General features: G+C 38.0%; 1 protein-coding gene across 3 annotated transcripts; it reads right to left on the bottom strand.

Moving 5' to 3' along the window:
- Positions 1-1,022: 1,022 nt before the first annotated feature.
- On the bottom strand, positions 1,023-24,592 carry LOC139119976 (tudor domain-containing protein 1-like). Of its 3 annotated transcripts, none has more exons than XM_070683947.1 (21): positions 24,518-24,592; positions 17,708-17,842; positions 17,344-17,457; positions 16,607-16,744; positions 15,836-15,929; positions 15,101-15,195; positions 14,763-14,901; positions 14,150-14,216; positions 13,277-13,702; positions 12,661-12,766; positions 12,107-12,194; positions 11,762-11,845; positions 11,329-11,475; positions 10,723-10,902; positions 10,247-10,421; positions 9,268-9,578; positions 8,272-8,464; positions 7,777-7,916; positions 6,969-7,041; positions 6,501-6,710; positions 5,926-6,096 (listed from the first exon to the last, which is right to left on the bottom strand). In XM_070683947.1, the coding sequence occupies exons 2-18, from the start codon at positions 17,818-17,820 to the stop codon at positions 7,852-7,854; spliced, it is 2,535 nt and encodes an 844-aa protein (XP_070540048.1). In that variant the 5' UTR covers positions 17,821-17,842; positions 24,518-24,592; the 3' UTR covers positions 5,926-6,096; positions 6,501-6,710; positions 6,969-7,041; positions 7,777-7,851. The 3 variants fall into 3 exon arrangements, with proteins under 3 accessions (XP_070540049.1, XP_070540048.1, XP_070540047.1); XM_070683946.1 differs by having other exon boundaries at positions 24,532-24,580; XM_070683948.1 differs by lacking the exons at positions 8,272-8,464; positions 9,268-9,578; positions 10,247-10,421; ... (12 more) ...; positions 17,708-17,842; positions 24,518-24,592 and adding exons at positions 1,023-1,748; positions 2,234-2,401; positions 2,687-2,800; positions 3,241-3,363; positions 3,977-4,298 and having other exon boundaries at positions 4,972-6,096; positions 7,777-7,856.
- Positions 24,593-26,981: the final 2,389 nt, after the last annotated feature.

Below are 26,981 nucleotides of genomic sequence, written 5' to 3'. Positions count from 1 at the left end.
TTTACTCCAGTAAAGAATGCTTGAGAGTGACAATTTCCTTTTGTTTTTTTACCAAAACAAACCTCTTTACTTTCAAAATGTCAAGACAAAAAACACCAAGTTACGTCCCCTGTTATTATTTTAAGTGGGAAAAAACATGTACACGGACAAATTTGTGATGATAACATTGAACAGCTCTGCTGAGCTACTTCAGAGTGTACATCAGTGATTCAAATTGAAGGATTGGAATGTGAATACTCAAGTATGTTTTTAAAGAACCACTACTGCATGAAGTTCAGGCAATGGGACAGTGGAAAACAATATTACTGTTTTAGAAAGAGAGAATTCTGATTTTCACACAACCAGGTATCCCTACAAAAAGGCTTCACTTTTATAAAAGAACCTAAGTTACAAATTCATACACACTACAAAGACAATATAACCAACAAAACTAAATAAATCTCAATATGAATGTATATATAAAAGATATATTTTTGATATACTTTATCAGTAAAACAGAAGATATAAAATTGGTTTCTGCGGCAATAACCTTGATCTTAATATGAGATACAGTACCCAGAATAGGAAGGCATTCTTGAACTAGTGTTTGTGTCAAGTGTTTTGATGTTTGCATTATACAAGCATTTTTATCAGCTCTAATAAAGTCATCTATCGAAATATCTCCATGTAACAGAACACACTAATTCATAACATCTGAAATAAAAATATGTCAGATGGAAGTAGAAGATACCCAATTCTTTGATTTTGAAAAGACGATGATCTAGAGCAGCTGGAAAGCCTTGGAAATTGACATGCATTTTCTATAAATGAAAAATCTCCATTAGATGGAAATATAGAAATGTAATAGCTGCTTGCATTTCAGCAGAGATATGTATTTCAACCGGAGTTGGTTTTTTTAAAACCCATTCTTTGCTTACCCAATTTGAACCTAGACACCGGCAATATTGACCACAAAATATTATCCAGCTCCAATTTTTGAGTTGGACATGCTATTATGCTACTTTGGCAAGTAAACTTAAAATAAATAAGTAACACACAAATAAAGTGACCTCTGACGTATCTTGTAACAAGACACAGCAGGGTTTAAGCCATCATGTTTGGCATATGGCTTCTCACAGATTTGTTATATCCAACAAACAACTTTGAAGAAAACTACATCATATGTTATCATCACTACTATTGCTTTCTGGTTGTCAGTTCTGTTAACATCTGCATCATCTGCTGGATCTGTTTCTGCTGCTCTAACATCAAAGTCTTCATGTTGACATTCTCCTTCAGCAAGCACTCGATCAGTGAAGACTCACCCTGAGTGCTGACATCAGGGCTAGCAGCCTGATCACTGGGTGTGGAAGGACCAGGGCTTACAGCTTTATCACTGGATGCAGAAGCACCAGGACCAGCTACCTGATCATTGGGTGTGGAAGCATCAGGGCTTGCTGTCTGGTCACTGTGTATGACAACACCAGGGCTTGCCACATTAACACCAGGGCTTGCTGCATTATCACCACCTGGGATAACTTCATCTGATTTCGCTGCCTTTGCCTTCTTCCAAGCCGCATACCCATCTTCAACTAGTTTCTCACTGATCACAACGGGTTCACCTGTGGCTGTGTCCATGAGTTCCAACTCAGTCACATCTCCACACGTCCCTGTTACCACACCAAACAACCTTTTGCTACCAAGGCCAGTCAGTGTTTTCAACGCTGCAGTGGCATCCTCACTCCAAGAACCATCCTTAGGTACAATACCTGTATTCAGTTAAGATAAGCCAAGAGTAAGTCTATTCTTTGTTTTACGTCCACTCAAAATTCTGAAAGGTAGGTAGGTAAGCAGTTAAAAAACATACAAAAATTTGATACAAAGTCAATATACCATTTCTTTGCTTTCCATTCAAAGCACTTCTCGGAAGAGGTCATTCAAAGTCAGATATTCTGACCATTATACACAGGTTTTTTTCCACATTGGAGCAATTCCATGTGGCCACTCACCACATAAGAGAGGTGCCTGTTCTATAGAGGGCCTTTAATATGTAAAATGCCACAGGAGCACTGTAAGGTTTGCCACTATAAAGAGGTGACCGCTCTGTAAGGATTACCACCAAGACAGTGGATGAAAATACCTATAGTCTGGGTGTAGTACCGCTTTTTACTGACTTGGCAGATGGGGAAGTGATATTGTCTGGCAGGAAAAGGAAAATATGTAGGAACATTTTGAAAGATACGGAGTAACTTACCAGCAATGGCGCACTTATTGGCTTGTTTTGGCAGAAGTGTAAACTGTTCATCCAACCGTTTGATGGCTGTCAATGGCACTATCTCCTGGTTTCCAAAGTCTACGTATTTCACTACAGCAACATCATCTTCAATTGAGATGACTTCAGCTCTGCACCAGGACTGGTCCACTACAACAGAAAAGTTGATGTCATAACACTGGACTTAAAATCAGTGGAAAGGAAAAGATTGTCCGATGACAAAGCCAAGAGGGAAATTACAAAAAGTCGGAGAGCAACAAAAGACTTACAGTCACTGTATAATCAATACAAGTGTAAAAAATTTTAGCTTTTAACACACCTGCAAAATGAGACTTTTGGACAGAAAAAGAAAATTTAGAAGTCTAAAGGAAAATGTCTGTTAATCACCATTGATATAATCTGACTTCTATAGATGCCGGCATATTTTTAACTTACATGTAAACTGTGCACTACACAGATCTCCTATGTCAGGTTTGTACACTGTGTCTTCCTGTTGACTCATGGGGTCAGAGTTCATCTCTTCAAATAGGGCATTCACTTGCAACAGATCTGCAAAACAAATTGATGTGTAATTTGTAACTATCTGCAGGGAGTAAATTTTGTTCAAACACAAGAAGTATGAAAATGAGGACGATATAACCTCTCAGTTTATGCTGGGATGTGTCTTTCCACACTCAGAACGTCTGAACTTGCACATTTGCTGTATGACACAAAAGATTCAGCTACTTCCTTCTTTTATTGCAAAAAAGTCAAAGTTTGTTCATTTACTGTGAAACAGCATGTATGAAAAATGTACAATTTCTATTTACTATCTAAAGCTAACACTATTAATATAATAAATCAAAAGTTTTGCCACTACGTCTATGTGTACATACCGAGAAGATTTCTTACTACTATGAAGAGGGAGTGTTTTCAGAAAACCATGGGCTATGTAGGCCGGTGACAAATAAATCAGAAAAGACTTAGAACAATTTGAAATTAAGACTTACTTTCAGCTGTAGCTAGTTGACAGTACATCTCACTGGGGTTGACCACATCATGCACAATGACTGGACATTCTTCATTTGTAGGAAGTTGTAAAGTTGGTATTGCTGCGGCCTTCACAGATTCAACTGTAAACAAAATACACACAAAATCAAAGTCATGGTTCCATTCAGAAAAAATCCTGTAGTTTGCCCTACTTGTCCTTCTTACCCAGCATGGAAACTCAATGTGGGTTGGGCAACAGGGTTATTTTTGTGACAATCGAAAGTTAAATTTCCCTCATAGAGTTAATACAGGTATGGTGGCCATTCTAATTTTCAAACTATTGGGTAATTTCCTTCTCCAGTACCAAATTTTGCATGATGGCCCCTTGATTTTTATTCTTGATTTCGAGAGAGAATGGTTGAAAGTTTGAACAAAGTCTTCAATTTCAAGATAAATAATACGTTGTGGACTTTTCTCTCTGAGTATTGGATCACAGTATTTGATATTCATTGTCTGGATGAAGACCAGTACTTTCATTGTCTGTGCTTCAAGCAAACTTTTTGGTTGGGCATAAAATAGCTTTAATTTCGAGGAAATGTTTGGTTTTCACTAATAACTGACATTCATTATCACAGAGGTGTGAATTTCAACCCTTTGACTGTATTATTGACATTTAAAGTAGCTTAGCTAGAAGACAACAAACAATACTTGATGGACAAGAGGAAAGCAGAAGCACAATTTTCTTCAGAAAGTTACCTTTAATTCTCTGTATCTCACTGACAGCAATTACATTTTCATTGTCATCTTTGACCTGTGATATCTTGACAGCTCCATCTGTATGACCTTTGACTTCAGGCACATCTTTTACAGTTTCTTCTTTATGACCTTTGACCTGTAACATCTCCTTGACCACTCCATCTGTATGGTCTTTGACTTGTGGCATCTTCTTGACAGCTAGTTTTGCTGTTATCAACAGCTGATTAAGAGACTCTTCGCTACTGGAGCCATACAGTTCTATCTCACTCACTCCATCATCCACCTTCCCGACTGCTTTGACCACACATTGTCTGTTCAGGATCTGCAGTATAAATGTTTGTAATGATGGAAAGCGAGCTAAGTGGATATGTTGGACACAGCATATATATGTCAGCAGACTACAACTATGGTATTTGAATTTCGTAGCTTTCATGTTGTTGTCCAGCATGGAAAAATTGCTAAAGTGATCATTTAAGTGTATTTTTATGAGCATAAGTGAAGAGGCAATGCACAGTGTCTTGAAAGATTGTAGTTTATTGGTTGGCTGAATATCATTGTACTATTGAATCACTTCCAAACAGCCAATCAGGTCCATAATAGCTTTAAATTCAGACTCCTCAAGTTGCTGTGAATAAATCAAATAATCTAAACAATTCTGCTACTAACAATCCTCAAGAGATCTAAATGGAATTCACACAAAAACAACAATGAACCTTCCTATATTGCAAGGAGAAAGAGAACAAGGCCCAGATCAATATTGACAAAATGTCCACCCATCTGACCAAGTGTCTGTATGAGTACGCTGCCAATGCTGTTCAACTTCACCTCAGTAGGATCTTCTACAACGGATGAAGCACCTTTTGTGAGAGATCACATTTGCATTTCAAATCTGTCGATCTAATGTGTTGTATAAAACTGGTCATATTTACGAATGAGAGGAAGTGACATGCAAGTTGTAAATTTGTGACTTCAAAATTCTAAGTACGGTAACTAACCTCCTCTGTGAAAGCCTGGACTGTTTTGTCTTCCCACTGACCACCCTCTAAAGTTCCAGTTACACCACTCAGTGTACATCTGATGGCAAGAATTGGTGTGGAAGTGAACTTCTTATCCAACAGCTGAATGTCTTCCAGGCCCACTTCCTCACAGTTTCCAAAATCCACAAACTGCACTTTCACTTTTGACTCTGCATAGTCAAGCACAACAGCTCTATACCAGGCTTGGTCTTGGCTGAACTTGGCACAGCAGAGTTGTCCAATCTGGACTTGAGAGATGGTTTGAGAAGCCTTCAGGTAATGTTTATTGATTGAAGTCATCAAGTCTGCCAATGCCCGTGCTGTATCCTCATTGGCCTGTTGTACGTAGAATTCGTTTGGATGGACCACGTGGGTGACACAAACTGGTATAGACTCATTATCAGGAATTGTGGCATTTTTCAACTTTACCATTTGATTTGCTGAACCAACTTGAGGATCCATGCTGGCTTGCTGAGTGACTGGTGTTTTTGGAAGGGCTTCGTTAGATTTCTTGTCTTCTTCATCATGTCTCTGCTTTGAAGGTGTTTTATTCTGAATATTGACAGACTCTGCTGCTGCAGCTTGGTGATTGGACAAGCCCTGGTCATGTGACACCTTATCTTGCTGCTGATTGTTGGACTGCTGAGGAATTGGCTTCTTGACTTCTTTTTGACTGGTTGGCTGAGCTACATCTTCTCTGGGTGCAGCATGACCCTTCTCTACCATGCTCTCGTTAAGCGAGGTCTTCCTGTCATTCAAACTGAATATCTTCACATTGAAGAAGTCATCAACTTTATCCACAAACTGCACTTCTGCAAGATTGCTCTCTATGGCAACTTTCAGGAACTTGATAGCTTCCTTGGGCCACACTGAACTCACTGGTTTGACTCCAGACAGAGAACATTGTATTCCTTGAGCAGCAAGCTTCATGAACTGATCTGGCAAAGGTTGCACGTTAGCCGTGTCCAAACCTCAGAGTTGCCAAAGTCCAGATAAAACACAGTGGCATTACTGGGACCTGGCTCTCCTAGTTGGGTGACGACAGCCCTGTACCAGGTTTTATCAGCTGTGAAGCGTGCGGCACACACCTGTCCAATCTTGGGACTGTTCGGGGAAAGACAGATGTTTCATGTCATATAGATCATACACACAGGAACTAGTCACATACTAACTTGACAATGCCTCAATTCTTTCAGCCTGAAATGTGTCTTACATTGTGAAGGAAAATGATCAAATATTTAAAGAACAGTGTCTATATTTCAAATTTCTGAGTATATCACTACAAGTGTATGTTATATATCAGGATTTCTAACAGATAAACAACTGTCTGACATCAATATTGCTTCATGATGATTCGAATTTGAAAAATAGATTAAAAATGAATAAATTTTGACATTCTCTTCTTTCCACACACAGTGCAATGTTCATCTTGTCAAACTCAATCCTCTTTCTACCAGGTTCCATAGACAAATCACATATACCACTTGGAGAAAGAGGATTAACGTTACCTGAAAGCTTTTAGTTCTGCTTTATCGAAGTAGACATTTAAATCTTCCTGCAATTGGATGACAGCCTCAGCGTTCTTTGCCACCTGGATCCACAGTTCACTGGGAGATTCTACCAGCGTCACATTGCATATCATTTGCGTGCCAAGTTGTATCATTTCAGACTCTAATTTCAAGGGAAACTTTAGGGGGGTTTGCGGCTGTGAAGGGTCTCTACAGAAACGAATAAAGAATTAAAGATTACTTTTGAATGTAGTGAAAGCAACATGTGCACATCAATGAACAATAGCTTTGTCACTGTAAGCAGTTCCTATTGAGCATAGCTGTAAATGTATTTCAAAATTTTTTTAAAGGATTATACATAGTCCTTAAAATGATGGGAAGACACTACATCAAAGCAAAAGATTTCACTATCTCTAGTTTGTTCTGGGAGAATGAAACATGAACACACTGAACCTCTGTGATAATTACCTGTTAGTCTCTGTCACAGTAGATTTACCAAATCCTTGCTTTATCAATTCTTGGTGGATATGTTGGTTATTCTCTGTAAAAATTGAATAAAAAGACTAATATGACTTTCAAGAGACTGTCTTCATGTTATCTGCGTTGATATTTCACCATACTTCAAGAAAAGCCCAGAACTTCACAAGCATGTTGAGCTTACCTGGACTTCTGTGCATAAGATCTCTTACTATACATGTTAGGGAAACGCATTTTTGTAAATTACCTTTGTGAAATTCTTGTGGCTGCACATCTAATACTTGTACCACTGCACAAAAGCATAAATTTGTATACAGTGTACTAACCAAATGATAATGAGTCATACATAATGGTGGATATTTATAAATATCTCATTGTTCGATGGAATGACACAATTTGTGTTTAAAAACAAACAATTGTTGGATATGTAGAGGGATTTTGACTGAATATGAACAACTATACAGTCACGTGGATGTTAACAATTTCTTTGTTGACTGAAAGTAGAAATATTGCAGGAATATTTACTGAAAGAATTCATTAATACCATCCCAGAGGAATACATGATGGACTATTTCATCAAATAGTGTCAGTAAACACATCTATGTCTGTTTGATACTATCAAATACCATTATCATCTTTTTCCCTCACCTCAAAATAACATTCACAGCAAGTCATGCAAACACACTTGCATCCTGTACTCAAACTTTACTGTTTCTGAAATCACACACTGACATCACCTCTAAGTGATCTTTGTCCTGGGATGGGTTTTTTGAAACAGTATTTAGATATAACAGCTAACCTTGGTCAAAGAGTTCAATATCATATTTGCCATCAATGGTTTCCACTAGTTTAGCACCAAGAGGTTTGCCTTCAACTAAGTACAGAAGAATTCTTTGGCTGACTGGCTCCAGCCTGTCTCTTCATTTACTGCTGTAGTGCCTGTTGGACATCAAATAAAATCTGGTGTCAAAATGCTGACAATTTTACATTTCACTGGGACATCAAGCAACTTAGTTCACTATGTTTTTAAGGCTGATCAATAATAATGATGGAACTCGCAAATGACAAACGAAATAGAAAGAAGATGGGAAATAAAAGCAGTTTTTTAAAAACTGTAAAATTTTAAAATTTAAAAGGAATGGTTGTGACTGACAATAAAAACTGCACAATTTGGGGGTTTATACTGACAGATTTGTATAGAAACTTGGTGACGTTCACTGTATTTCAGTCTGAAAGCATTAACAAGAAGTTTAGGTGGATTTTCTATAATTCACAATCACAACATCACACTTACCAGCCAGTTTGCAATGGATGGCTTGCAGGGGAAGTTTTGCATCTTTATACTCTCTGAGCAGGGATGTCGGTATCACTTCTGAGTTGCCAAAGTCTGCATACTGGACCAGCACTTGATTCTGCTGTACTTCCTTGACAACAGCTCGGTACCAACAATTGTCAGTGTTGTAAAATGCACACACCAGTTCACCAACCTATTGATCAATTGCACAAACAAAGGCAGAAAGTAAAAGAAAACGACTCTTACAAATGTTACTCCTTTTTATACCAAGCACTGTCTCACTTACTTAAATATATCTGTTGTGCCCATGACCTCAATACATACCGCTGATGTTCACACCAGCCTATAGTAAGTGTAATTTTGAGATTCAAGAATGAAAAATAATCGCATCATACCAATCCATAATCCAATAACACTAGGTCAAAATTTGTAAGACAATAGTTGTAAACATAGACACAAAACAGCACAGAACAGACAGTAAATAGACGGTACAAACAAAGTCAAATTCATGAAAGAAAGATATTCAAGAATGAACATTGTTATAGAAGTAAATCTGGCATGCAACAGATGACTTATCAAATAAAATAGACCTTGCACAAGATATCTTGATCTGTATCTTCACCAAACACTGAGCATGATGCCAATTTCGTCAAGTGTTCCTGTAAACTCTAACTGTTACAAATAAAATGATTAAGACCAGGTAACCCAATTTTTTGTAGGAAAGTGGTGTTCATTTTTCCCATCAGACGTGATTTAATCAAGAACACCATTTTTTTCTTCTATGGCAGCAGCTGAATCTTTCTTAGAAATGGAAGTAATATTACATTTAACTTGTAGTAGATACTGCAATGAAGATTGCATAGCCTCAAAAATAGTTCATTGTTAGTGTTTTCATTTAAATTGGCAGACTCTATCCAACAAATACACAGGCATGTTGAGTCACACACGTGCCATGAAAATAACCAACAGTAGAATTTTAATGGCTCTGTGATTTACCTTTGGCTGAAAGGGTGTGTATGCAATTTCTCTGCACATTCCATTCATCTTTTCCATGATACCAGACAGTTCCTTCAGCTCATCTTGATCCACTATCTGCACATAAAATGATCCGGGATTTTCAACGTATGAACACATCACAGGAAAACACCCAGTCTTTGCAACATCTTTAGGTGGCAGATCTGTTACCATGACCGGCTGCCTTTGCAGTTTTCCTTGCTGTGGTTGTGGTGGTGATTGTTGGGGAGAATTGTTGTTAGTTTTCTTCTGTGCATGTTGGGCTTTCACCATGAAATCATTGACAGTTGAACCTGTGAAAGAAAAAGAATTTCTGTCTCACTCACATCCCAACTAATTCGATTTTGGCAAGCTTTTTCAAGCCGTATATTGGAGAAACAAAGCGATAAGTTGATGACACAAGAATGTGAATACTCGCCAAGGACATATGCTGATTGATTTAAAGTATAGCCCTTGCTTAACCCTTTTGAGAGCCAAAGTCAAGTTTTGTCACCTTTATAAATAGGTAACCAAGCAAATACTTTTTTCACTTCCAAACATTTTTTCAGATTTTTATAAATATTTTGACCAGAAACCGGAGTCTATTTAAAGTGCTGTCCATTTGGTCTAAAATGTTCCAAAGAATGTTGTACTAAAATTTTGGTGGAAAAATTACAGCACTCAAAGGGTTAACAAAATATTACAAGCATATTTCATTAAAGCCATCAATAAAGGTTGGAAAAACTGCCAAATATCCTAATCATATTACATTTCACTGATATAAAGCATCAGACATAGTTCATACTGTATGCTTCTATAGAACATTTTTTCTCTCTGCCAAGATCTTCTGTCAAACGTTGTATATTTGGTTCATGATTCTTTTACCTATTCCAGATAAAAGAATTGAATACAGGAGATAAGTTACTTTCCAAAAATAATTGAAAATTTTGGGTGGATATTGGCTTGATTTCATTTTACCTACCATGTTGATCATTTGGATCACAAATCCAAAGATGATGTACGTCAGTAACTTGCTTCTCATATTGGACAAGACACTTCTTGTTGAGTATTTTGGATTTCATGACCTGCACAGCATCAGTCGACCAGCCAACCTGTCCATTCACTGGTGCAATTCCAGCCACACAACATTTCAAAGCCTACACAGAACCAAAAAATGTAAAATTTGGCCTTAAACTTGATCAAGAAGATGAATCAGTTTTGTCTCATTTTGATATCATTTGCATGATCTAAATTCCTTACTTAAATGTGCTGCCTAATTGCTGAAGTTATGCATATATGTAAATGAGTTAACCACCTACCAATGTTGACTGTTTAGCATCAAAAAATTGTTAACAGGAGCACTCAATATTCTTGCATTGATAAGAAATTGTTTGCAAGGAAATATGTAATTCACAGTCAAAGTGATTAGTCAGTTACCTTCACCAAACTTCTCCTTACCTGGAATGGTAGATCTCTCATTTCCTTAGTAAGATTTCTCAATCTGGATTTTGGCATGCCCTCTTCATTGCCAAAGTCTACAAAATGCATATGAACGTGGCCATCTGTGTTGATTTCTTTCACTTCTGCTCTGTACCAACCACCATCTGCACTGAACTGAGCTGCTACAATGTCCCCTTTCTGTCAATATTACAAAACACAAATTAAATTGGTACTTTTTCTTACTTCTTAAAACTGTTACATCATCGGAGCAATCCTTACACTGACTACGGTTTCCTAGTCTGGTTCAGATCAGTCGTGTAAATTCATTTGCTTATGTCACTTTGCTTTGTCCTTAGTATTCTTTTTCAGGCCATGAAATTGGCAGTGAAAAGCAGAAATGAACAAAAAGAAAAGGACTTAACACTTTTACACTGGCTTTGACCATATTCCTTTGGTATGCTAAGTTTTTGTGAATATTTGGCTATGAACATATCTGAATGGTACGATTTAATGAATACACATGTAAATGATTAAATATGTGCAGGACAAGCAAAGAAGATCACTACCATACAATGTTTGAAAAGTATGGGTGACCATGGCTGCTGTCTCAGTGTGAAGTTGTACCTGTGGTATGCAGTCCTCCGTTACAGTATTGGGATCAGAGTAGAACTGATTCATCAAAACCATCAAACTGGATAGAGCAGTCACATTGCTCTCTCTTGCAATCTGACACCAAACAACATCAGGACTTACAACGTCAGTGACTAACACCTACAGAGAGAAAATCAAAAAAGACCTTTGTTGAAGAAACTAAGAACAAATTTTGAAAGACAGCAAGTTGATTCTTTTTTAAACAAGGTAGAGTTATATGAAAATATCTAATTGAAGAAAATATGAGTTTTTATTCCTTCTGGTGTAAAACAATAAGTTCAGTCATAGATGAATATTCTGGCATCTTTTACAAAGTATGGTACTATATAAATTTACTACTTAGGTATGTAGGAAGAAAAGTACATGAACTTGAATTTGCAGATGAATATTGGTGCTGTTGGAGTACCTCAAAAGCGGGATCTTCAGGAATGGCTTGATAGTTGTGGTCCTTCCTACCGGCAACTGATTGCTTTGAAGACTTTGGTGTGTTCTGTCAAAGATTTTAAACAGATATGAATTTTTAACACACTGTAACCCTTATTTTCTCTTGACCATCAAAATACTTTAAAGTCAGTAAGAAATGCCGTGTTTACAAATTTCTAAGAAAAACCAGCTGGTAATGAAGTTGACCAACCATTTAAAGAAACACATAGACTTAAACTCCTTGACTCTCAAGTTAGCACATTTTATTGAAAATACATTGTGTAAGCTATATGACAAAAAAAGACAGTTAAGACTGTATATTTAATACCTGAGGATGGTTGGCATGTTCAGCCAGAGATTCACCTTCTGTCATATTAAGCTGTTTAGCAGCAGATGGGCTTGTACCATCTGACTTTCTGCAAAATACCAGATTGCATCGGAATTAACTATCTATAGCATTGTTATCTTAGTATGAGCAGTAAAATTATATCAGTCTGTTCAAAGCTTCCAATGATAAGAAAGCACACAGTGCCGGCACATGGAATAAAACAATGGAATAATATTGAATACAATTGTATCATAATCAATCCATTCTAAACATTTCAATACACCTGACACGTAAAAAAATAAGCATGCATTTCTTGTTCACTGTACAGCGCATATTATGTGACAATGTAATGAATTGAATGATTTAAAATCTCTGCAGCTGCATCTATACATTTACAGAGGTGCTTGGAAAGAATTTGACACTGGGGTACCGCTGTATATTTGTTAATTACTAGCTTGGGTTTGACATAAAACTTGATATTATCGAGAATGAAAAGTATATAAACCAGTAATTACCAGTATCATAATGAAACATCCATGTGATGAAATACTCACGGTTTATAAAGATCAGGTTTGCACATTGCTCTGTGTTCCGGCCAGTGTTTCTTTTGACATTCATGTGAGCAGTATGGCCCTTTGCATCTACTGCAAAACATCACTCCTACAAATAGGCAAAATATTCCTTTCACTATAATCATATGGGAATTCCAAAATCACTCCCATATCCCTATCTACATCTGTCACTTTGTGAGGGCGACTATCAAAAGGGTTTTATAAAATTCTGTAAGTTTTTCTTGTTTTGAAATATGTATTTTTGATTTTACTTTCCGTCCATTGTTTAGCATGAACAACCTTGAAAGTTGCTGTCAAACTCAATTCTCCTTTTACCATATTGATTTGATGAACACTTGCTTGCTTGCTGCATCTGGTATCTCTAAAACATCATATTGAGTTAAAGTTCAAAACTAGTGAGTATATCTTGACATTTCAAAAACTTAAATTCATATGCAAACTTATGATTGACATTGAATGGATGGCATATCAAATAAATAGAACTTGTTAAAAATATTGTTTTCTCGATGCAATGATTTAACCGAGGGACAAAGGAGCTGTACTAGGATGGAAATTCATGTAAGCATTGATGATGGTGAGCATGAATGTATATACATACCAGCCTTTTTGCAATACATGCAAGGTCTTGGACAGCCACCATCTTTCCCTTTCTTTGACACCGGACTGTCGGTTTTCGCAGATTGTTGAAGTGGACTCTGTTTTCCTGGTGTTCCATGGTGAACACCCGGAGAAGGCTCCTCTTTGGAGTTTGATCCATGATTTAAAATGACACGCCTTACATCACCTGAGACTGTCACCTTGCCGAGACTGACGTCCGCTTTTTCATCCTTCTCATTCCAGGTCGTTGATGGTGAGTTACCAAAACCGCTGCTGTCCATCCCGTTTCTAGGAACCCCTAAGCCAACAGGTGATTTGACGCCAGGTGACAACCTCCCCAAACTCCCTGGAGAGACGGACTGTGGTGTTTTAAGATGACCATCAACAGAAGAATCACTGCTGCAATTACTGTCTCTTCTTGGTGTACCTATAAAACACATTTTGTATTGATATATGAACACTCATAGTTTATTCCACAATATTTTGATTTGTTCACAGTCTTCAAATGATGTCACAATCCAATGTAATTCACCAACACAATGGTTGCGCGTAGTTAAGCACAGCAGCTGTAATATTTGTTTCGGTTTATCAAATATTTGTTCTACTTCCGAAGAATTGAATTGAGACAAGTATATACTGGTACAATATTAGAGGTACAGTCACTTTATTTGCTGGTGATGCACAGTCCCTCTGGGTAATTAACAGGACTCACTAGGGCCCTGATGAGGTGTTCAATAAACTCCCTATTTACAACTTTTTGGGGAAGACAAATCGCAAATTTCTTGTTGATGTAATACTTCTTCAACAAAATTATTAATAACCATAATCGTGGAATATGCCTATCACATCAAATGTAACATTAAAGGACACACACCTCTTCCATCATATCCTTGGGAAGAAAGACTTCCAGATCTCTGCTTTTCAGGTGTGCCATCAAGACTCTGTGAACATATCAAACAAATGTTGCACATTACTTTCAAACAGGCCACATTCAACCTTCAAAACCTCTTGGACCACTTATTGAGTGGCAAAGTCAGTTGGATACAAAATCATCTGAAGATAAAAAACGCCTGAAAACACTATTTCCGTTACTTCTCACAAAGAGTTAGTTAATATGTATCTTCTTCAAACATATATTTGCAATTGCAGGCGCCACTCACTCAAAGTCATATTAATTCAAGGACCTTTTTAGCAATTTTCAAGGACTTTTTAAGGTCTGTAATACTATGTTTAAGATATCATTTTTATATATCATTTATGATATCAGAACTGATAATCTTGGTTTTTTTTGAAAATTGTATGGATTATCGGTTTTCCAAGACTTTCCCTGAGAAAAATTCTTTTTCCAAGACTTTCCTGGAGGCTTTAAAATTCAAGGACTTTCATGGACTTTCCAGGAGCATATGGATCCTGCAATTATACACCAGAGAAAGTTGTGTATATGAAGAGTAAAATTATAAATAAGTCATCAGGAATTGAACTGTTACCTCTTTTCCCGACTTTCTTCTTTCTCTTTCACTCCTAGGAGCACAAGGCTGAACACTGAGTGCACAGTTATTAATGCGAAATCCATCAATCAACCTGATTGCATTCTCAACTTCTTTCACAGAACTGAATGTCACAAATCTGTCAATGAAAAGACACAAAGTTGTCTCACTATGGGTAATCTTTACCAGGACAAAAGTACGCCAGCTTGCACTCACAAGTGAGGCATGAATATCATACGTCATACATAGCATAGAATATTTGGATTCAGGGCGAAAAGTTGGTAAAACAGTCACTTACTTCGCAGCATTTAGGAAAGATGTAAATTATTTTAACTCACCCATAACCGCTTTGTCCAGTATGAAATAAGGATGCACCCTTTATCGACACTTCTTTCACTTTGCCTGCTTTACTAAATATATTAAACAAAGCTTCCTATCGGGATCATAAAAAAATTTGAGTATTAATATAATATTACAAATGAAAATCTCAGCTGTCCATAAAATGCAAAATGTTCGCTTTTGAGAAGTTTCAAATTTCACAACTTCCAAATCACAAGAGAAATTAAAAGTTTTTAACAAATTGTCAAATTGTTTTGGAAATGCACATCACCAGCCCAGGTAAGTTTTCCCTCATTTAGAGTGACGGTATTAACCCTTTGAGTGCCAAAGTCAATTTTTCTCACCTTTATAAAATATACCCCAGTCAATTTTTTGAGATTTTTGCCAAAATTTTGATAAAAAACTGTAGCCTATGAAAAGCAATGTCCCTTTTGTCCAAAATTATCGAAGAAATTACAGAAAATTTTTTTTAAAATTGGTAAAATTGTGCACTAAAATTTTGGAGGGAAAACTTACAGCACTCAAAGGGTTAAAAAATAAAACTTGGAGGCCAGGATGTTTAAAATGAACTTGTGTATTATTTCATTGTTTTCAAAATGGAGGTGGTTTCCAATTTTGTAGACCATGCAAACTCCACTTGTGTGGAAATTCTTGATCAAAGTGGTAATGTTTGATATGAGAGGAAGCAAGTAAGAAAGCTGACACGACAAGGATTGGGAAAAAGCGATCGTCACCTCTTGCATTTCTTTGGGTATTCCTCTGACATATACTTGGTGCATTTCAGGTTCTTCACTTGACACCTTGTCACTGCTACTAGCTTGCAAAACCCTGGATGTAATGAATCACAACACAAATAACATGACAGTCTTCAAACATCAAAGTATATACGTATATTGGCATGAACTGGATAATACCTTCTATCGCATACATCAAACTGTAAAGTTTCTTTTCAGAAAAGTAAAGTCCTCAGCGCAAAAGCAAACAGTAGTATTATTGTAAATCACTTTAATTACATGATCTCTTTCAAGTATAAAAGTTACTGGTAAGTTGTGGGCATATAGGTAATTAAACAACTAATTATTACTCTGTCACAGAACAATGAACTTGGCAATGTAATGCTTCTATAACCAGTAACTCTCCCAGGTGTGATCACAGTCAAACAGTTGTGACTTCATGCTCAGTGTGTATATTTGTTTCAAAAATTCATTGCTCCCATTCTTGTGTTTGAAATCATGCTGTTATCCAGACTTCAAAGTTTTCAATTATGGAAAAAGGTTGTTTTTCTTATATGTTTGCTTCAAATGTTTTTTAAACGTGAACCCATTCTGCAAAATGTGATGTTTGACAAAAAAACTGATAAAATACTACGACAGGAAAAGAATATTGGAATTAACACTACAATGAGTATTTCACTTTTTCTCTATAAACTTGGAGCTGCCAGACAGGAAGATGATAATTTGCCTCAAATGGATTATCTCCATAAATAAAATTTATATAGACTCAACTGTTTTGGGGCTCCTGCCCCAACAAGGTTGGCTCCAGGGCCTTTGTCATAACTATTGAATGACGTTGACATGAAGTCTTCTTTCATAGGATTCCAGTCACCTACTTTCTGATCTTCACTTTCTCCAGAACTGCTGGGACTACAGAAATAGTTTGACTTTTTAGTTATAGATCATTTACTCTCTTAGTCCAGTGTCTATTTAAGAAGAATAATTCAAGGGGACAGATATACAGACTCTCAAATTTATAAAACCCTGTGATCTTTGAAATTTAACATTGCACTGATTTTTTTTATGTTTCAACATTTTGTTGAGGTGGAGGGATAAACAAATGACTCAAAAGTTAATGTGATATTTCTGCTTGTACACATTGTGATGGCATTAACATCATATACCAGGGTTGTGTAAAGCAATAAACTACAATAAAATTACTTGGCAGCCCTTGTGGCACATACCAGCTTACTGATCGCAACAAACATCCCATATTCCTTAGCTGGTCATACAGCCACTGATGATGAATCAACAGATAAAATGTATATGATGTATCAAAGCTTGTAAAACTTTTATCAAAGTGAGAAGTACAAATAATTCCATTTCCTAGGGGCACGTTGAGATTTTATTTGTGCAACTTCTTGAAAAATCCAAAAGTGGTCTATCAATTCTAAGCACCTTTGTTGAACAAGAAAGCATGAAGTGTAACCTTGGCATTCACCTTTGAACAAGAAAGCATGCAGTGTTACCTTGGTGTTTTTCTAGACTCTGCCTGAGATTTCACTGGTGTAGCGCTTAGAAATGGCATCCTGTATTTTTCCTGAGGCTGCGGTGAATTACCACCATCTACAAGAAACTTCAATCTATGTAGAAATATCAAAAAGAGTACCATCAATGATAAGCGTCTTCCAATACAGTTTTGCATTGGATATATGACATAATACATTTGCACAAAATGTGACAATGTCTTATGTTGATCAATGGTTAAGAAGCTTCTGTAAGAAACATATCTTGCAATAAAGTACTCTGACATTTGATAGAGATCCAGTGGGACAAGGTTTAACTATCTCTTTTCAAACATAGAAAACTCTCACATTTCATGAAATTACTGACCTATGTGAAGGGATGGCCGTTCTATCAGTTTCAGCACCAGGCCACTTCAGAATAGGATACACAGAAATTGGTGGAGAGTCTGGTATGCTGAACAGATCAAAACTATGATCCATTCACTAGCGTCACAATAATTGTCTGAAATTCAAAATGTCAACAACAGAGTTAGAAAGCTTTCATAGGCCAATCTCCTTTAACAATACCGCTGAAACTTGAATGCATAAAAATCCTGTCTTCTTTAGCAGACACATTCTTGTAAAAGTCTATAAAAATTACAAATGACCTCAAATGAGAGATAAAACTGCAGCAAGTGTGAAGGAATACAGTAAAAAATTGGCCGACTAGCGGGAAATACAGTACTCGTTATAATAAAGAGCAAAGTTAAAACAAATACAGTAAAATACTAACCGACCAGCGGGAGATAAAACACTTGCAAAGCAGAGACTAAAAATCGCAGACGTATTTGGCCAAATACACATTTGCAAAAACCCGTTTCTGTAGTCATGTCTCCTTTCTTTCTACCTGCCACCGAAACCGTTGCTTGCCCTCTGGTTTCAATATTCACGTACATCCGTCCATTTTTACACCAGGTGATTCTCATTATCGTCAACGTATACAATACCTGTCTAACAAATTTTCTTGGCAGTATTTTAGAGTTACTATCGATCACATGCGTCAACGTGTTTCATTTTTTACAACTTCTATTTGTCAAACGAAATGCACTCTTTCCTCTCTTGTAGCACCCACCACTTACAGGAACATCATACAATACATACGTAAGGAAAATGAGTCTCTTCACAAGTTTTAAACATCTCAAAAGTTAAAAAAAATCCAAAACTTGGTTGACAAATTTCCGACAATTACTCGACAAAACACCACGCCGAATTCATCGCAAATCACACCTGTTGTCACCATTCCTCCCGACCTGCCCCTTTCAGATTCCGAACGTTCTGTTCTGTCTAAAGGGTTGAAATTCATTCCTCTCCGTAACTCAACCGACGAATTCACCTCACGTCACGATGTGCATTCTTTCTTTCGCCGTTTACGCTTGAAGGAATTTCTTCATGAACGTCAATCAGATACGACTGATGATTCAGCAGCTAATGGTTCCGACAATGGACCCAACCCATATTCTACCAACATTAATAAACGCGAGTCTTTTGGACTCCCCCTTCAGGACGTAACCCCACACTTGATCTCTACATCAACATCTGTCAACACAGAATTAATCCCCTGATCAACAACACCAGTAAATCAAAAACACACAATATCTCTAAAGCTGAATACAAGGCTCTGCGCGATTTATCTCGCAACGATAACATAGTTATTAAGCCTGCCGATAAGGGAGGGGCTGTGGTAGTATGGCGTAAAGATTTATACATTACTGAGGCACAAAGGCAACTTTCTGACACATCCTTCTATAAACATCTTGACACCGACATCACCAATAAACACAATAATATCGTCAAACGTACTATCAGTGATCTAGTTCATGATAAACTTCTGCCCGACAATGCAAAATCATTGATCATCTCACATCCACGCACGTCTCGTTTTTACTTATTACCCAAAATCCATAAAACCGGTAATCCTGGCCGCCCCATTGTCTCTGCTTGTTCCTGCCCTACCGAACTCATTTCAACATTCCTCGACAATATTTTTGCCGGCATCGTTAATACACTTCCCACTTTGTCAAAGACACATCTCATGCCATCAAGATCTTCAACAGCTTTAAGTTTATGGGTACCCATAGATATATATTCACACTTGATGTTAAGGCCCTCTATACTTCCATCCCTCATAAGGATGGTCTCCAGGCCCTCGCATGTTTTCTTGACCGACGCGACGTCATGGATCCACCCACAAACGTTTTAATTCGCTTAGCTGAATTAGTGTTAACTTTAAATTGCTTCACCTTTAATAGTGAATTCTACACACAAGTTCGCGGTGTTGCCATGGGTACACGCATGGGACCTTCTTACGCTTGTTTATTCGTTGGTTACATCGAAAAACAGATAATACAAACATATACCGGTCACATTCCCGAGCTCTTTAAACGGTATATTGATGACTGCTTTGGTGCAGCATCTTGTTCACGCACAGAATTGGATAATTTTATTGATTTCGTTTCACATTTTCACCCCGCACTGGAATTTACTTCCACTATTTCAGACATATCGGTTGCATTTCTTGACATATCAGTTTATATCAATGAGGACTCGCTGTCTACCTCCATACATTATAAATCCACAGACTCTCATGCATATGTTCTATACAGCTCATCTCACCCCGTCGGTGCAAGGAATCCATTCCATTTTCACAGTTTCTAAGCGCTCGGCGCATTTGCTCTGACCAAAAGGATTTTGAGCAGCAGCTTGACACTATTAGCACTTGGTTCTCGGCTCAGGGTTATCCCTACTCTGTAGTGGACAAAGCCAAAGAGCGCGTTGAACCATTAACGCAGGAGGATGCGTTAAAGTCAACTACCCGTTCTCAATGCGATCGCATTCCTCTTGTATTAACATACCATCCTTTTAATCATAGAATCCGTAAAATCTTTATCTTTGAGGAGTTTTCCATCTTAACCAACTCCCCCAACACACAGAATATTTTTTCCGAACCTCCATCATGGCATTTTGACCTGACACGAACATCAAAGACCGGCTGGTGCGTTCCAGTTTACCTAATCGCGACTGCGCTACTGGAACATCATCATGTGGCCGTCGAGTGTGTAACACCTGCCCGCATACTTTTACAACCAATTTCATTCAGAGCCCGCGTGGTAGAGTCAATGTTTCCGGCGTGTTCACATGCACGTCAGCTAATATCATCTATTGCATCAAATGCAGACGCTGCAGCATGCTATATATTGGGAAACAAAGCGTCGCTAGGCGATCGCTTTGCTGAACATCTTCGCACTGTGACCGACAACAAGCTCGCATATCCGGTGGCCAAGCATTTTTGTACACCACCCCACCGCGGTCGGTCTGACATGGCAGTGTCTGCTATAATCTCCACCACAGACTCTACCCGCCATAAACTCGAACAGGCCACTATTTTTAAACTCGGTACTCTGGCACCAGCCGGTATGAATGCATATTTTAACGTGTTTGATCGTTCCCTTGTTTGATTGGCTGTTTTTCTTTCTTGTGTTTTCACGTTTCCCTAGCGAGTTTTTAGTACTGACGAAGGGTTGCACCCGATACGTCTGCGCTTTTTAGTCTCTGCTTTGCAAGAGTTTTATCTCCCGCTGGTCGGTTAGTATTTTACTGTATTTGTTTTAGCTTTGCTCTTTATTTTAACGAGTACTGTATTCCCTTGTAAAAGTCTACTTGGGGCAATTTTTTTGTTACACAATACATGTCATCTGGAATTTCAACAAGATAAACACATGGGCTAAAGGTACAATGATCAAATAACCACTCAACAGAAATTGCAATCTGCAATACTATGGCAGACAAAATGAAGATATATGGTGATATGTGGCTTAGTTAGCAGCTTCAAACATTTCAATGGTTCTACTCTAAGAATAACAAGGATGTGCGGTGTTCCACAGACTCAGTATGCCCAAGAGGTCACATGATCACAGAATCCGCAAATCAATCTGTACAAACATGTATGGAAATACACATATTTCTATGCACCTTGACGCACATGGTTTTGTTCATTCCATGGTCCATTTGAATTCTAGATTTAACCAATTTTACAACACACAACTGTACAGTGTGTGGTATGGTACAGACTGAATCAAAAGAATGGGAATCTAAATTTGACATTATGTGAAAAAAACATCCAAGTCACAGCAACCATAGCGTAATTTAACTATTGTATAGAGCCGCTGGTGGGTTCAGCATTTGCCCAGTGATGGCATAATTTTGAAAATTACGGATTCCAAAATCATTTCCCAGTAATCATCACTTCTTTGACATAAAACCATTCTTTCTGAAATACCATTCTTCCATGAGGACAATAAATTCTTTGTCTATTTTGTTAATATATATCACATCTAGTGTTTCATCCAGGATGGCATCAACAAGGGGGATTTCCCCCTTTACCAGAAAATTTAGGGAGGATTTCACCTGTTCATGTGTTCTACTTGTATCTCTAAGGTATGACTGGTACCATTTTATGGGGGGCTGGTCCCCTCTTTACAAATTACAAGGAGGTGCCAACATGTCAGCAGAGGGGAATCCCCATCCCCCTTTCTAGATGAAACACAGCACATCTTTGACAAATTCTTTCATTCACAGGTAATTTAGGTTTTCTTTTCCCCTATTTCAATACCCCAAATAATGATCACTGCATTTACAGTTTGACAAAGCTTTTAAAATTGTAATAAGCAACAAAAACTTCAAAATATTTCTAGAACTTTAATGAGTCATGAAAATTCTATTAGTGAGCTCTTTACCCCAAGTACTCTTCCCTGAATCATTAAACATATTCCGTTTCCAAGTATCCTCATATTAATTAATAAACTTTTGCAGCTTTGATAGATATGACTTTGATCAAGGTTGACGGCTGCTTTATGTGGTTTACAACAAAGGTAAAATGGCACTGACCATATACAGCGGCAACATACGATGCTGCTTTGTGCAAAAAGATGTTCGTAAGGAACTTCTTGACAGGTAGGTGCACCATCGTTTTCCATGTTAGTGGTCAGAGAACAGGCTAGGAGCAATATGTTCCTTACTAGAGGCTCAGAAAAATTCATTCTCTTTCCAAACACAAACTTGAAAAACGCTTAATTAACTAGCAGGGAGTATTATTTGTTTTGTTTTTTTCAGGACTTTGCCAATGAGAAAGGGAAAAGCATGTTGTAGGGAGATGGAAGTGTGGACTTTTGTGTGGAAAAGGGGCCGTGGGAGTTTTGTTAATGAGAAGGAGGAGGGAGATTTCCCGATTTGAAATGGGGGTGGGATGAAAAATGGGCAGGAGGGGAATTTTTCAAACTCCTGCAGGAGGACCTCCAAGAACACAGCTTCTAGTTTTGCCAAGAATCTTTCCACTGTTTCAGTCCCCTTAAAATGTACATCTGATCCTTGTGATCTGATTAATTGCTATACCCATAAAACTGCTCACTTGACTGTGGAACTTGACTCGAGCCAAGAAAAGTGTCATCACTGCACGGCAGGGCTGTGTGTTACAGGCGTTATACGGCCTCCAACCACAGCCCTGCAGACTGATATAGAAAGAACCGTTGGTCCACCTGCAGAAACACGGCGGGCAGTTTATCCGCCGAAAACAGCCGATTTTGAATCCAAAACTTGCATTGATCTTCGTTTTCGAGAACACCCACCTCGCCTGGGTACACGATGTGCCCAGCCGCGCTTGTTAACTTACGCAAAGCCTAGTTTTCTCTCTCTATGCGAGGGAAGAGTTCGTAACCGCCGCCATTGTTAACGTCATTCAACCCATGAGCACTCGGGCGAAAAGCAGCCTTGCTAACAAAAGAGCATCGCGATGTTGCACACTGTATTTAAATATCATTTCTAACCACCACTCAGCTATGTACAATCTACGATGATCATTTTCTGTTGACAAAATAATTTTTCTTTTTTTCTCTTCAGGATTTTATATATTTCACAATTTTCTCTTGTTCCACTCCTCTCAGAACGTCGACTTTAGAAGCTCTATATCGCGCGATGCTCTTTTGTTAGCAAGGCTGGTTTTCGCCCGAGTGCTCATGGGTTGAATGACATTAACAATGGCGGCGGTTACGAACGCTTCCCTCGCATAGAGAGAGAAAACTTGGCTTTGCGTAAGTTTACAAGCGCGGCTGGGCACATCGTGTACCCAGGCGAGGTGGGTGTGCTCGAAAACGAAGATCAATGTAAGTTTTGGATTCAAAGTCGGCTGTTTTCGGCGGATAAACTGCCCGCCGTGTTTCAGCAGGTGGACCAGCGGTTCTTTCTATATCAGTCTGCAGGGCTGTGGTGGGAGGCCGTGTAACGCCGGTAACACACAGCCCTGCCATGCAGAGCTAGAAAAGTGTCATCACTGGCAACCCCTAAACAAAGTCATTCACCAAATTTGTCCCTATAATAATTGACTACAATGAATGCAACGGAGTTTTCTCATTCAAAACATCACAGCATCACTCTAAACGTCATTTATCAGTTTTGTTGAAGTACAGTTGCAGACAGATTTTGTTCAACTTCTATTTTTTCCCTCCAAATTTTAAATTCATGAACTACATAGGAGTGGCACATTTACATTCCATATGCTAGGAGCGGGGTTGTTATTTCTCAAAATCTTCTAGTTACCTATCCCTGCAGAAACAAGGAATGGCGTTTTATTCAGGTCATATCATAAAGGTATGATCATGTATAGGCTTCACTCAGATAAAACTTTCCGAGGGGCTGCACATTCCTGCCTCATCCTAGCATGATTGGTGCATTCATTGTTCATGCACCATGCACTTGTTTGCATACGATACATAAACATACACATCTCTGTATACGCATTTCATCGATAGCGCCCTTCGGTTTACAATATAAGAAAATGCTCGGAGTTCTTTGATGCTTAATACGCGTTCTTCAATGTGAAATCACGTAACAACAGAGCCACAACAGAAACTCGCGTCTTGTAAACGTGACGCTGATTTTCCTGAAGAACGCCATTCAGTCGAGGCAAAGATCGAAAGAAAGACAAACACCCGCCCTCACGTGGATGCGGATGTTCAGCAACCTTGATTTTAGCTCCTGCAACGCCAATAATACCAAGGTGTGTATTCTTGAACACTCCAAAGAGAATTGACAACATTGGAAATTCATCAAAACCAAGCTTTTCTGCTTTACATCAAACTTTACGCACATTTCGGGACTGACCTCGTTCCTGCTCCTGTCGGCCTTCCCTCGTTGGCTGCTTCACTGTTCTGCGCACGCGTTGTATGTAAATTGGGTAGTGTGTTACAACTTTTACCATGTACCACACGTCACACCACCGGCTCTAACACGGTGCGTTTCCCGACTTCAGCTTTCATTAGACTGAGAGATTGCAATTGTATTGCAAAAAGTAATAGCAAATGTCAGTTTTATTATAACCAAAATTGTCGTGTTTAGAAATGAAGGACCGTGCCATGGCAAAGTGAATCTAGTCTGTTCCATGGAATTCTCATGATTGATCCGTCAGTCGTTTGTTTGTTTGCCAGTTTACTTGTTTGTTTTTGTTTATTCTGCCGACTTTTTCTTTTTTTTACTGTTCGTAGTCTCACAATTGATCCGTCAGTCGGTTTTGTTTGCTTGCTTGCTTACTCGTTCGATTTTGTTTATTTGTTTGTTTTTGTTTTCTCTTTTGACCTTTTTTCTGTTTTTTTTTTTTCTATTTTGTATTTACTTGTTTACTGGTATTCAGTCAGACTTTCCTGTGGGAACGACAAGCGACATGTGCGTCAATATGAGAAGTGCCGGAACTGGTTTTCTAAAGGAAAGAAAGTATGGTATATGCGGATCAAGCCTTAAAAGGAAACTCATTTTTTTCAGAGATGAGACTGTTCAAAATTGTTTTTGAGTTTTTCATGAAATAGGGTCGTGAAGTCTTGGGTTTCATAGACGGTCATATTGACAGAGTGCACAAGTGTACATGAAATTTTGCAAACAAATACTGGACAAAAGAAGAAAATGATTCAGGCTGCAGTGAGAGATGAACGTGGCAGGTTTACTGTCGGATCCAGGAGATCGCAAATAATTGTCAACATATTCGCCTCGAGTACTACATGTATTAAGAATGGATCAAGAAAGATTGAAGCGTAAAAATTTCAGTATAGAATGTATACAAATCCGGGTGAAAGATGATTGGCGGCTAGCTTTAAAAATTTGCCTTTTATCCGAAGATTTGGTTTGCCGAAAGATGGTTTAAATAATGCATAGAAAATGATGAAATTTTCTTGTCACAATTTTAAGCAACGATGTAAAGACATTGATATACAAAACTGGTATCAAAAACGCAGTTATAGCCATACTTACATTTTATATCTAAACTTCGTTCTGTGTTGAAGAAAATCTTTGTGTTCCTATGAAACCTTTATTCATAATTGCACTAATATTATATCACCACACTCACTAGGTTGGTATGAAGATATTAAAGGTATTTTAATAGAACAGAGGATGTGTTCTTGTGATAAATGTTACTGTAGAAGGTCAGTTCCCCTTTCTGTGGCTTTTTTGTTACATAAATTTTACGGTAATGCAGCGAAAAGATGTGTTTGCGACTCCTGCTATTATTACTCGGCTTTCAAACATCGAAATTACACAATTCCTTTGCAAATATTATAATTTTTGTTAAATCTGATATGCGCTGTACCTTTGACAATGTTTTACTACCTTTCTTGGGCCGGTGACCTACAGTGTAAATGAATAAATAAATGCGACTTTTATTGGAATGGTTACCTGCTGTAACAAACATGTGCGCGGAGTGTCATACACGAAGTCCCGTGATTCTTGCGAGATGTTCACGCGAGGGATGTCTACGGAGCATGACTTCATATCGGTTAATTTTGACGTTTTTATGCAGTGCACTGATTCTGTCTACAGGTGTGCGCCTTGACGGTAAGGGGTGAACTATTTTACACCTTAGGGGAGTTGAAGGAAATGTAGAAAAGCAAACTATTTTTTACGTGAAGTCAAATTTCCCATTGGAGCAATTTATTGTCAGGTAGAAGCAAATCTATTTTCTCTCAGAATTAAAATGAGCCAGACAAACGCAATCTCTGTACTTTATTTTCTATACAAGCGAGTTTTCCTTGACATATATAATACTAGACAGAAATATTGTTCAAACGTGCTTACCTGTAATACCAGCCATCAAATACCTGAAGCAAGCGGATGAAGAGCGCCACAAGCGATCAAACAAGTATATTGAATACCCACGTACACTTACAGTTTTCGAAGTTTTGTGAGAGCCATCACTGTCTAGATTGAATGTCACGTTTGATATTATTCTCATAATTATTGAAAATAATAAATCGTAATTATGAAATATTGAAATCACAAATAGAGTCAGTATTTCATCAGGGTTGAGCTTCCTTTCTGCGGAGCAACTCTCGATAAAATCGATGTACGTACGTGTGAGTTATGTATGACATATAGGCTACCTTTAGTATATTGGACGCCCCGGCCGGCTGCCTATGTCAAGCATATCATAGTATTTCATAATTACGATTTATTATCTGTTTTTAAATTATGAAAATAATATCATATTTTAGACTATTCATTTTCAGTTTGCCTGTGTGTCCGGTACTTGGCAACTACTCCCGCAAATGTCTGCCACCTGTGATCTG

Source organism: Ptychodera flava, chromosome 20 (assembly GCF_041260155.1).
Source record: "Ptychodera flava strain L36383 chromosome 20, AS_Pfla_20210202, whole genome shotgun sequence".
NCBI classification, from domain to species: domain Eukaryota; kingdom Metazoa; phylum Hemichordata; class Enteropneusta; family Ptychoderidae; genus Ptychodera; species Ptychodera flava.
The sequence above is the reverse complement of the archived record's forward strand: the minus strand, read 5'-3'. Positions and strand labels throughout refer to the sequence as shown.

What these genes read in the sequence shown, in the direction of transcription:
- LOC139119976 (XM_070683947.1), bottom strand. Translation starts at nt 17,820, where the DNA reads ATGGATCATAGTTTTGATCTGTTCAGCATACCAGACTCTCCACCAATT. An exon ending in AACATGCCAACCATCCTCAG is followed by an intron (nt 11,846 to 12,106) that starts GTATTAAATATA and finishes AATCTTTGACAG; the next exon opens with AACACACCAAAGTCTTCAAA. An exon ending in TGAGAGATCTACCATTCCAG is followed by an intron (nt 10,422 to 10,722) that starts GTAAGGAGAAGT and finishes GGTTCTGTGTAG; the next exon opens with GCTTTGAAATGTTGTGTGGC.